Source organism: Oncorhynchus tshawytscha, linkage group LG24, assembly GCF_018296145.1.
Source record: "Oncorhynchus tshawytscha isolate Ot180627B linkage group LG24, Otsh_v2.0, whole genome shotgun sequence".
Lineage (NCBI taxonomy): Eukaryota > Metazoa > Chordata > Actinopteri > Salmoniformes > Salmonidae > Oncorhynchus > Oncorhynchus tshawytscha.
Genome location: NC_056452.1, coordinates 7,982,292 through 7,994,926, shown reverse-complemented (window position 1 = coordinate 7,994,926; position 12,635 = coordinate 7,982,292). Strand labels below are relative to the sequence as shown.

Below are 12,635 nucleotides of genomic sequence, written 5' to 3'. Positions count from 1 at the left end.
GTGTCTTTGTGAGACGCAGAGTAGGTGAACGGATGATCTTCACATGTGTGGTTCCCACCGTGAAGTATGGAGGAGGAGGTGTGATGGTGTGGGGTGCTTTGCTGGTGACACTGTCAGTGATTTTTTTTAGAATTTAAGGCACACTTAACCAGCATGGCTACCACAGTATTCTGCAGCGATATGCCATCCCATCTGGTTTGTGCTTAGTGAGACTATCACTTGTTATTCAACAGGACAATGACCAAAAACACACCTCCAGGCTGTAAAAATGTTGTTTACATTTTTTCATTTGAATTAATTATTTAACTAGGCAAGTCAGTTAAAAACAAATCCTTATTTACAATGACTGCCTACACCATCATTGTAAAAGTTATTTGACTAAGGGCTATTTGACCAAGAAGGAGAGTGATGCATCAGATGCCATGGCTTCCATAATCACCCGACCTCAACCCAATTGAGATGGATTGGACCGCAGAGAGAAGGAAAAGCAGCCAACAAGTGCTCAGCATATGTGGGAACTCCTTCAAGAATGTTGGAAAAGCATTCCTCGTGAAGCTGGTTGAGAGAATGCCAAGAGTGTGCAAAGCTGTCAAGGCAAAGGGTAGCTAATTTGAAGAATCAAAAACCTAAAATATATTTTGATTTGTTTAACACTTTTTTGGTTACTACATGATTCCATTTAGTTTTGATGTTTTCACTGTTATTCTACAATGTAGAAAATAGTAAAAAATAAAGAAAAACCCTTGAATGAGTAGGTGTGTCCAAACTTTTGACTGGTACTAAGTGGTTATTACCAAGAAAGCTTCTGACTGCTACGGAGTGAATCCTAGAGTGAATAAATCAGCAAAGGAAGTAATGACATCCACAGGACGTTGTATCCAGTGTTTCATAGACATTTCACTCTCAATTCAGCAGGATACACAAAAACATCCTTTGACCGGCCTAGGCATTTGAGAGTGTTAGAATGGTATGTTTCAACACAAGATACAGAAGAAAAAAAACCACAACATGGCATTACCAAAAGGGCTGAGGACATTGCGCATGTGAAAATAATTCTGTCGGGTGGTTGCATCCCAACACATTCCATGAGAATAATGTATTACTAACTTACTATAAAATGCTATGAAAATGGCTGACATCCAGAGGCCTGCGGAGGAGCCCATATAGAGGGAGGAATCTGACTTTTAAGTTAAGCTTTGTGTCTGAGTGTCTTATCATGCTACACTGTCTCAGTGCTGTGACCGCTGTGACCTCTGCTGCAGTCACAGAGCTCTAAGCATTCAGTGATCACAGAGAGGGAGAGAGTGCTAGACAGAGAGCATGTGTGACAGACCGAGAGGTGGGGGAAATAAATGGGGGAAGAGGGACAGAGGTCCCAAATAATCACGCATCGTTGGGAAGGACATCACAGCAGGATTAACATGTGTGTCTGTCTCCCCTCGCTCTCCTGGCTAAACCCTTCTTAATAGTAAAGATCATTGACGATAATGGATTTGATATTATTTTGCGCTTTTCCTGATGCTCGTAGCACTTTAAACCTCATCCAACACCTATAGGTATGTGTAGCACCCACCTGGATGATGCCACGGAAGCCATTTTGCACCAAAAAAACTGTTAGCCATTTAGCTAAACAAATTGTCAAATGGGATTGAGCAATGTAAAGAAAGAAGGGGGTTAGCAAAGATCAAATGCTAGGACCTGAACCTCCCAATGGTCAGGGAGTGAGTGAAGCATGCATCAATAAATTTGACTCAACAGTACACTTTCAATTACATTGTCCAAGCTACAATCCTCAAATCAAGCATAGGGCCCTTGAGGCTCCCTTCTACCACCACCTACCCACTTTGGTTTGCCCCAATGTGCTAAATATTCTGCGCCACAGGGAATGCGGCTATACCATATCTGGCTGGGAGGACAACCTCAAAGGAAAAGAGCTTTGTCGCAACAAGCTGCTACAATAAAATGCTACAGAACTTGGACTTGGACAAAAACGTCCAAATTTCACTTTCACATGAAATCCAAAAGGTCACACGACCACACGGCGAATAATTGCCAGTCTTCTCCACCTTGGCTCAAGCAGAAGCTGTGCTTGTGTAGATTGTGAGGTATCCATACATCTTTCAGACAACCACTGCCTGCTACAGTCACGCCGCCCAAGCTCCAGGGCCATTGTTAGCATCAGTGTCTTTGTGCAGCAGTGTGTGTGTGTGTGTGTGTGTGTGTGTGTGTGTGTGTGTGTGCGCTCGTGCGTGCGTTTGTGTCTGTGTGCGTGAACAGGTAAAAGAGTGTGAGGGTACACCACAGGTAAAGCAGCTAGCTCAACAGAAGCCCTCCCCCCTCCTTTCTCTCAAAATTATTCCACCACTCCAAGCAAAGCAGTGAAACTAATTCGATCCTGGCCAGTGTCCACCATATTCTCCCTCCCTCTCTATGTTTTCTGGTGTTGGTGGGAGGGTCCATTTCCACATCCAGGGAGTTGGCAGTCAGTGAGGTGTTAGGGAAGCGCTCCTGATAGAGGGTGGTCTTCAGGGCAGAACGAGGGTCGGGACACAGAGAATTCCCTTCTTTGACGGAAGTCATATCTCCAGAAGGTACTTGGAAGGGACTAGACCTCTCTTCTTCCCACTGCTCAGCTTTAGGAAACCGTCCAACTCTTCGTTCTTCCCTACACAGATCTAGTTTGAGAAAAGAAAGATGTGTGTTTAGTACAGGTGCGTGTGTGTGTGTGTGTGCGTGCGTGCGCGTGTTGTGTGCTTGTGCGTCAGCGTACCTGAGACTCTTTCACAGTCATCTGCCCTCTGTCACGGTCACCATGGAAACCACCCGTGACCTTCCACACACGCTCACCTGGGCGCACTCTCTGTACAAAGTTGGCGGGGAAGAAACCCAGCTTGTCTTTGCTTTTCCCCTGTGAACACACGGCAGAACATAGTTAAGATAATTAATTACACTATGCTAGTATATTCTCAGGGATGTAGTGATAAAAAGGTGTGTAAACGCCGAATGCCAATAGACAAATGGCAAATGGCGTATTCATGTAGATACAGCACTTTTTTATTGTTTGAACAAATGGTGTGTCTGCATGCACGCTTGTGTGCCAACGTGTTTGCGTGTAACTGTGTGAGCTGGGCAATTGCCTTTCCATCTGGGCTCACCTTACCTCCATTAGACCAAACCAAAAGGCAAAGCACATAAAACTTTCATTACATCCTGCTCCACTTACTGACTTACTAACTCTGCTAAACCAAAGTTGCCCAAAGATACTGATTTAAGGTCAGTTTTGATTTTCCCCATCTAATTGTTACAGGTATAATTGGGGGAAGTTAAGATGATCCTAGATCTGTGCTTATCGGCAACTTGTACCTAGATAAAGCCACTACTCTCTCTATTGTCTAAGAACACTTCATGGAGATGTACTGTATATTAGTGATGCACCGGTTGACCTCGCATGTTTAGGGTCAGGAAATATTGTGTGGATGAAGGGAGTGTGGGTGGTGGGCGGGTTGAATATAGATTAAACAATGCATTAAAAATCCATAAATGTATAATTCCCGTGCAATTCATATCTATGGGCTACATTGAGGTTTTTCTTACATTATTTTTATCTGCCGTTAGTGCGTAGCCTTAGGGCCTAACTGTACAACCTGGACTCAGGGGTATGTTTTGTATGTATTAATTTGTGGATGTCTGTCATTCATTTCGTATGATGTGTTACGAATTGCAATTCGTACAATAAGTTACGAATTCCAATTTGTTGTGGCTAAATGTTAGCTAGGTGGCTAGGTTATTAGCAAATAGCTGACCCGTGCATCACTACTGTATAAAGTATAGTAGATCCTGTTTGAATACTTGAATGCTTTCATGTCTTTTCTGATATTGACTTGACTGGAAGGGTGAAAGCTATGTAATGGAGCCCTTAGATATACAGTTGAAGTCAGGAGTTTACATACACTTAGGTTGTAGTAATTAAAACTCGTTTTTCAACCCCTCCACAAATTTCTTGTTAATTAACAAACTATAGTTTTGGCAAGTCGGTTAGGACATCTACTTTGTGCCTGACGCAAGTAATTCTTCCAACAATTGTTTTCACTTATAATTCACTGTATCAAAATTCCAGTGGGTCAGAAGGTGACTGTGCCTTTAAACAGCTTGGAAAATTGCAGAAAATGATGTCATAGCTTTAGAAGCTTCTGATAGGCTAATTGACATCATTTCAGTCAATTGGAGGTGTACCTGTGGATGTATTTCAAGGCCTACCTTCAAACTCAGTGCCTCTTTGCTTGACATCATGGGAAAATCTAAAGAAGTCAGCGAAGACCTCAGAAAATAAATTGTAGACCTCCACATGTCTGGTTCATCCCTGGGAGCAATTTCCAAATGCCTGAAGATACCACGTTCATCTGTACAAACAATAGTGCGCAAGTATAAACACCGTGGGACCACGTAGCCGTCATACCGCTCAGGAAGGAGACGCGTTCTGTCTCCTAGAGATGAACGTACTTTGGTGCGAAAAGTGCAAATCAATCCCAAAACAACAGCAAAGGACCTCGTGAAGATGCTGGAGGAAACAGGTACAAAAGTATCTATATCCACAGTAAAACAAGTCCTATATCGACATAACCTTCCAGGCCGCTCAGCAAGGAAGAAGCCACTGCTCCAAAACCGCCATAAAAAAGCCAGACTACGGTTTGCAACTGCACATGGGGACAAAGATCATACTTTTTGGAGAAATGTTTTCTGGTCTGATAAAAACAAAATAGAACTGTTTGGCCATAATGACGATCGTTATGTTTGGAGGAAAAAGGGGGAGGCTTGCAAGCTGAAGAACACCATCCCAACCGTGAGGCATGGGGGTGGCAGCATCATGTTGTGGGGGTTCCTTGCTGCAGGAGGGACTGGTGCATTCCACTAAATAGATGGCATCATGAGAAAAAAAATGATGTGGATATATTGAAGCAACATCTCAAGATATCAGTTAAAGCTTGGTCACAAATGGGTCTTCCAAATGGACAATGACCCCAAGCATACTTCCAAAGTTGTGGCAAAATGGCTTAAGGACAACAAAGTCAAGGTATTTGAGTGGCCATCACAAAGCCCTGACCTCAATCCTATAGAAAATTTGTGGGCAGAACTGAAAAAGAGTGTGCGAGCAAGGAGGCCTACAAACCTGACTCAGTTACACCAGCTCTATCAGGAGGAATGGGCCAAAATTCACCCAACTTATTGTGGGAAGCTTGTGGAAGGCTGTCCGAAACGTTTGACCCAAGTTAAACAATTTAAAGGCAATGCTACCAAATACTAATTGAGTGTATGTAAACTTCTGAACCACTGGGAATGTGAAAAAATAAATAAAAGATTAAATAAATAATTCTCTCTACTAGTATCCTCTCTACGATACATTTCACATTCTTAAAATAAAGTGGTGATCCTAACTGACCAAAGACAGGGAATTTTTACTAAGGAAGGAAGGAAGGAAGGAAGGATAGAAAAAGTATTCTAACAAAACAAAAAAATGTTTTTTCACCCACCTTCCACCAGTCCTCATTAGAGTCATCAGTTACTTGCACTCGATCGCCAGGTCTGAGAGGGAAACAACAGGTCCTGATTAAACACACAAACGCACACACACACACATTCCTGGCTGCCTGTCCTTCTCAGTCTGTGGCTCCAACAGCGTTGCCAGTTACGTCTCAGACCCCCAGTGAGAAGGCAGATGGTCTGAGAGATGTGTTGGCACTGCACACCTGTCCCTCCTCTTCCTCTCACCTGCCCACTGCGACAATACCCCCTCCCCATACACACATACATTTCTCCCTCCATCCATTCTTCATCACTGCCCCTTTCTTTACCTCTAACTTTTAACCTTTCATGTGGTAATGCGAAGTCTGACTTTCTGTCCGAAGATGACCGAACACGTGTGCAGGCACACATGCACGCGCACACGCACACATGCGCGCGCACACACACACACACACACACACACACACACACACACACACAAAAGTACTATGTATTTAACTCACTGTAATTCCAGATCATTCTTCTCCTGAGGGATGAACTTGTACAGAGCCACATAGGTGTGTACAGAGTGGACGTCAATGCGCTTTGGAGTCTGGACACACACACACGCACACACCAAATGAGTCTAATACACACCGTTTGTATGTCATTTGATCACTTTGGTACTGTTTTCACAAGTATGTGTGTAGTGAATTTTCAAAACTCCTACTACAAATTTCCAAACTGGTGGACATCTTTCACCATTGATCCAAAATATACGTTTACTGTGAAATATAATGAGTACATTGGTTCACCAAAACACAAAATAATGATATCTTCTCAATTTTGTTATTTTAACAACCAGTTAATCCAATAGCAAAAAATGTAATATGCATGTTTAAAAATTGCCCATTGAACGTAGTATGCTTCAGTACGGTAAATTACAGTACATTACACTGTTTTCACATTAGGCAATACACTTGCACTACACATTCAAATTTACTGGACATAACATTTCTGTCATTTCTATCCCATGTGTGACCAAAGGTGTGATCATTGAAGACATCTTTCACAATGTGATCAAATTAAAGAAATTAAAGAGACAATGTTTAGCAGGCACTAGTTTGAGTCCAGCCTGTCTTGAGCATTTGGCCATAGGTTCTCATCGAAATCGCAGTAAATATCCTCATTGTACATGCGCCTGGGGAAATCCAAGCTTGACATACTTCAGGTCTGGTTTTGATGTCATTGCATGCCTCATCCATGGCCTGAAGGAGGGGGGGGTACACTCATTGGGATGGCAATCAATCGTAAATAGCATATATTACACTATTATGGTACTGTATTGGCCTATGCAATTTTAGTAAAACAGGGGTGAACAAAAAGTCACATGGAGGTTGATAGCAGAGTTTGAAAGAGGGATCGATAGAGGGGGGGGTTTAAATTTAGAGGTGAAGTGGGATTCAAGGTGGAAAGGAAAGAGGAAACACTTGAGAAAGAGATATGCTGACTACGCACCTTCAGACTGACCCTGTCCTCTGAATCAGCCTCACTTTCAGGAGGATTGAGAGCTAGAGGGAGAGAGAGCAAGAGAGAGGGGGGGGAGATAGAGAGAGAACGAGAGAGAGAGAAAGAGAGAGGGGGGGTAGAGAGAGAACGAGAGAGAGAGAAAGAGAGAGAGAGAGAGGAGAGAGAGGGGGAGAGAGAGAACGAGAGAGGGGGGATATATATATTAGAGAAGAGAGAGGGGGGAGAGAGAGAGAGAGAGAGAACGAGAGAGAGAGGGAGAAAGAAGATAGATCGAGAGCAGGGGAAAGAGAGAGAGGAGAGAGAGAGAAAGAGAGAAAGAAGATAGATCGAGAGTAGGGAAAAGAGAGAGAGGAGAGAGAGAAAGAGAGTGGGAGCAGAAAGAGAGAGGGAGGGACAGTGAAAGAGAGAGAGGGAGCATACAGATTGAAAGAGAGTAGAGATACAGAAAGAGAGAGAAAGAGGGAGGGGGTCTTGTCACTTTGCAGTATAGCACAAAGACAAGGTCAGTTAGTTAAAGCAGACACAGTACTTTATATCATCGGATTTATTGAAGATGGAAAAACACTGGTGAATTCACTACACACAGACAGGCATATTCTCACAGACAGACAGACAGACAGACAGACAGACAGACAGACAGACAGACAGACAGACAGACAGACAGACAGACAGACAGACAGACAGACAGACAGACAGACAGACAGACAGACAGACAGACAGACAGACAGACAGACAGACAGACAGACAGACAGACAGACAGACAGACAGACAGACAGACAGACAGACAGACAGACAGACAGACAGACAGACAGACAGACAGACAGACAGACAGACAGACAGACAGACAGAGACAGACAGACAGACAGACAGACAGACAGACAGACAGACAGACAGACAGACAGACAGACAGACAGACAGACAGACAGACAGACAGACAGACAGACAGACAGACAGACAGACAGACAGACAGACAGACAGACAGACAGACAGACAGACAGACAGACAGACAGACAGACAGACAGACAGACAGACAGACAGACAGACAGACAGACAGACAGACAACCTAGTTTTGTCAATGGAAGGCATTCTCTGTGTAATGGTTGGGTATAATGATTGTCTATAATGAAAGAGATTATTTCAGGAGAGGAGGACAATGGTTGACAGTCCAGGCTTGACTTTTTGCAAGTTCAACCAACTAGTCACGTTGATGGAACATTACATATATAACATTACATGAATTACATTTAAATGACATGACATTGATAAAGGAGTTTGAAATAATGAGGAAATAGGTTGACTCAACCATTTAAAGTGTTGGGGGTTTGGAGTGAGGGTGCTTTAGAGTGAAAGGTTAGGGAGGGGCAATGTTTCCTCTAAGCAACCCGAGTGCACAGGCGCTGCTTCCCAGGGACTGCCGCGCACGGAAGAAATATCAAGTCACGCAGAGAAGCACGAAGTGCTAGAGTTTCCCCCGTGAGTTAACATTAGCAATGTTTGCCTTTACTATGGGAATTGTAATAGAATCAACGCAATATTAACTACTTTCAATTTTAACATACCAAAACAAAACAAATGATGCATGCATTAGTATGCAAAACTAACTATGCAAAATATTTTGCTGTAGGCAGAACACATCGGAATAGGATTCTATTGCCCATACTCTAAACAGACTGGTGCGCCATAACCAATCAGAGCTGCAGTAGGCCTATATGCAAATGAATCCTTCCTTGCCATATATGGATTTGTGCCATTCCCTCTGAACTGGACTATTTTACACCATGGGTGGTTGTGATTATTATGCGTTTCTTTAGAGATTAATGCGAGAGCAGCATTTAGCCACGTGTGCACATTTGTTCATATTCTTTGCTAGTTTGTGCGTTATTAGCCCAGTAATAGCTAACTTGTAGTTAGCAATGTGGGAGTGATTGCTTCCTACAAGAGTACAAAACGTGTATTTCTAGACATCTTTGAAAAGCGAGTCATACTAAGTAGCCAATAGGCAGAGGGTAGCATAATTTGTCTGATTCTCTGTAATAATGGTATAGGAATAATAATACATTTTATTTTGTAAAGTGGTTTCTTGCATCAAACAACAAAACAAGTGTTCAGTCACCTCCTTGTCTGAAGGACAAGTGGATAAACAGGTTAATGTCAAGCCCAGCATGTTTCATGGGATGTAAGCCTGCATCAAACACCACACATTGGCTGTTACTGTAGGCTGAATGATAGAAACCCTATTTCCATATTAAAATGTTATGGGATGCCTTTTCGCCATTGATTTTCATGTTAGGCCACTCTGGTAGGCCTACATTATGATCAAATAGCCACAGTAGTCTACTTAGCCACTGTTAAAACTGTAAATGAAAGCAGGTACAGCCTCAGTGTTCACAGAAAACGGGGGCCGGAAGTTGCACGGATATTTCACAAGGTTCAAGTTTGCACTCAGCAGACCTGCAATTTGCTCAGTGCTGAAAAATATTAGAGGAAACATTGGGGAGGGGTTGGGAATAATAGCAAAGATGGTGGATAAATAAAGACATTTCACTCTGGCCATTTACCATTGAAAAAAATTGTAATTTCTAATCTACTTAACAGGGTGGCTCTCCCATAGATACCAATGATGGGTCTGGTCTGCTTAGTTCACTGAATGTATATGAACCAGAAAAAAAACAGAGAGTGGGATGTCTCACTTCCTCTTCCATCTCTGATAATAGGTTAGAAGTGAGAGGTTTAGAGGTGAGAGGTTGGGGTGAGATGTCAGGTAATAGGTTAGGGGTGAGTAAATTGTGGGGAATTTGATCCAACTCACTCTCAGTCTCTGGGACAAACTCCTCCTCAACGATTGGTTGCGTTTCCAGTCCCTCCCCTACTCTCTCCACCTAAAGAAGACAAGAACAAGGTGCCAAGTCAGAGAGGGAAGGAGACAGCGTGCAAAAGGAAAGAAGCTGGGAAAATACTGATCAGTTTGAACTGTTATTGTTAGCATTTGTATATTAAAACACATTGCTTTTTTAAGTATTGTGAGAAAAATGTCAAATAGATGATTTGTATCTATGAACTCAAGTGCATGTAAGCAGTGTACCTTATGAATGGGGGACTCAGTGATGCTTCCGAAGCTAGAGCGACTCATCTGTGCCAGCGACGTTCCATAACGCAGAGCCTCATACACAGGGTCAACTCCCCCTTTATCAGACTCTAGAAACACACACACACACACACACACACATACACACACACACACAGAGAGAGAGAACAAAACAATGTGTCAGACCAAAGACCAGATCTTGGTATGAACTAAAGGTCTATATGTAGCATCAACACTGATCCCTCAAGCAACATGCATGCGCACACACACACATACACACTCACTCACCTTGCGATGGTGGAGCTTCCTTGACCACCCCTAACATATCGTTAGTCAAGAGAGGGGAGCTGAAGTTCCGTTTAAAGGCCCCCGTCTAGCAGGCGAGAAGGAGAGAAGGAGAGAAGGAGAGTGGGATGAGAAGAGACAGAGAGGCGATGAATAACTGTCCCTATTTATTCATTTTGTTTAACCTTTATTTAACGAGGCAATTCAGTTAAGAACAATTTCTTTCCGTATCAGCTGAATGTTATTTAAGCAGCGAAAGGCGGACAAACACAAATGTCAGAAACTTTCTCATCGTAAACGGATAGCCTTGTGGTTTACAAAGGAAGCTGAAAATGTATGTGTGCGTGCGCGCGCGTGCGTGCGTGTGTGAATGTTCGTGCGTGCGTGCGTGTGTGAATGTTCGTGCGTGCGTGCGTGTGTGCAGAGCGGATGCTGACTGTGTATGATATTCCCTCTGCAGTCTGTGGCCCGGGGGTCACTGTAAATTGAACAAGGAGACAGGTGGAACTCGATTCGTAGCCTTCTGCATTTCCAGTGAATTGTACCTGCACTCTCTTCTCATGTCTATCTGTACAACATCGTTCACATCTCACACCCAATGTCAGCTAGACAAGCACAACAAAGCCTCGGCATTGTCGTTTGACAGAAAACCAACATTCGCCACAGTAATTCCCAAGCTGTTGGGATTAAAATAGTCCACGGACGTGTAAAGGCAATGAATCACGGATTCTGATTTAGAAATAGGAACGGAATAGAACTCATAGGTCGATCTGAGTCATTGAACGCTTTGTGTTTGACAGAGGGAGCAGTGTTGTGTCGTTGTTTTTTTCCCTGTACGATCCCGCCCCAGGTGCAGCATAGCTCTACTTTCATCTTTGCGGGCATCATGGCGTAAAATATATCCATATATCAACAGCTGTCATCAGTGGCTGGATGAGAGCTTATACAGAAAGGGGAAGATAAGGTGTCAGGACCACGCTAATGTGATAAGTCACTTTACCCAAGACCCGAAAGACTTGTGTTAGCTTCCGAGGTAATGCCTTGGCTTCAGTTCAGTGGGCTAACACAGTCTTGTGATGAGAACCGATAACCGAAAGCATAACATAGGACCGGGCAGTGTCATCGACAAAATATTGTCAACCATACTCATAAAAGGTGAACCATGAACCGTCACGAGTAACCTCACCCAAGGCGGGGAGACTCGCGTTGGCTCCAAGAGCTAATGCCTTGGTTTAGTTTGGCTCGCCGACGCTGTCTTGTGGCGATAACTGGTCGATCATTCTCGCTTCTTCCAAATATAACTTTTTGGAAACATAAATCCTAAGTTATTATATGAGCAGAGTATCCTCTCTGCATTTGATTAGATTAGTCTCATTATAACGGATATGTTATAACGGATGCGCCACAGTGAGATTTTGATAAATGAGACGAGAGGTTCCTATTGGCTGTCAAGATGGCCCCAAGGTGCTCAGCAGGGCATGTGGGGAATTGGAGGGGTGACTTTCTACTTTCTCTGGAGTGATCTAAAGTCAATTTAACGCTTATTGCTTCTCTTATTGCTTATCTTGGGGCCCTCCTCGTCCCCGTCCAAATTACAGCTTCACCCCTGACAGGGTAAAACGATGATGAGAAAGAAAGAGAGAGAGAAAACAAGCGAACGAGCGAGAGAGAGAATGAGAAAGAACTAGAGAGAATAGATAACTAAACTAGTTGTGTTTACAAAACTCTTGCTCGTTAATCTTGGCCGACAACCTTTATTTTTGTATTATTTGGGGGTGAAGCTGAGAGGGGTGGAATTACGAACCAAACTTACCTAATCATCCCTTCTCCCCACCCCAATCGTGCCTTTATTATAATTATTGGTCTGGGCTGGGGATTGGGCTAGATTACTAATGCACCTTTGATGATATTCCCACGGGCTAGATCCAATGTGGCTCCCAGATGTCCAACTGATTCAGATTTTTGGACACTTTTGGACAAACACACAATTGCCCCTCTTTTGACCTCAAACGAGACTGGTGCCCAATCCTGTATTGACACCATCACTCCTAACTCCTAGCCCCCACCTCCTATCTCCTAGGCATTGTGTCGATCAGAGAGGATAGGTGTAAGCAATATGGTGGACATTTTCATCTAGCCTATCTGAAGGCTAGGTGAATTACCAGTCTCACCATATAGTCCCAATTCTCACATTGCTTTTCATAATGCTTGGTCCTTGGATTTTTTAAAATACATT

At 43.3% G+C, this 12,635-nt stretch overlaps 1 protein-coding gene across 5 annotated transcripts in view; it reads right to left on the bottom strand.

Moving 5' to 3' along the window:
- Positions 1-690: 690 nt before the first annotated feature.
- Positions 691-12,635, bottom strand: part of LOC112223773 (SH3 and cysteine-rich domain-containing protein 2) — a 36,885-nt gene continuing 24,940 nt past the window's right edge. For 3 of the 5 annotated variants that reach the window (XM_042305272.1, XM_024386969.2, XM_024386968.2), the window contains exons 4-11: positions 10,403-10,487; positions 10,112-10,224; positions 9,839-9,908; positions 7,018-7,070; positions 6,024-6,112; positions 5,529-5,580; positions 2,771-2,908; positions 692-2,675 (exon numbers count right to left, since the gene is read on the bottom strand). In XM_042305272.1, the coding sequence (XP_042161206.1) occupies positions 2,577-2,675; positions 2,771-2,908; positions 5,529-5,580; positions 6,024-6,112; positions 7,018-7,070; positions 9,839-9,908; positions 10,112-10,224; positions 10,403-10,487 (699 nt within the window). In that variant the 3' untranslated portion in view covers positions 692-2,576. The other 2 variants (XM_024386967.2, XM_042305273.1) reach the window with 2 other exon arrangements.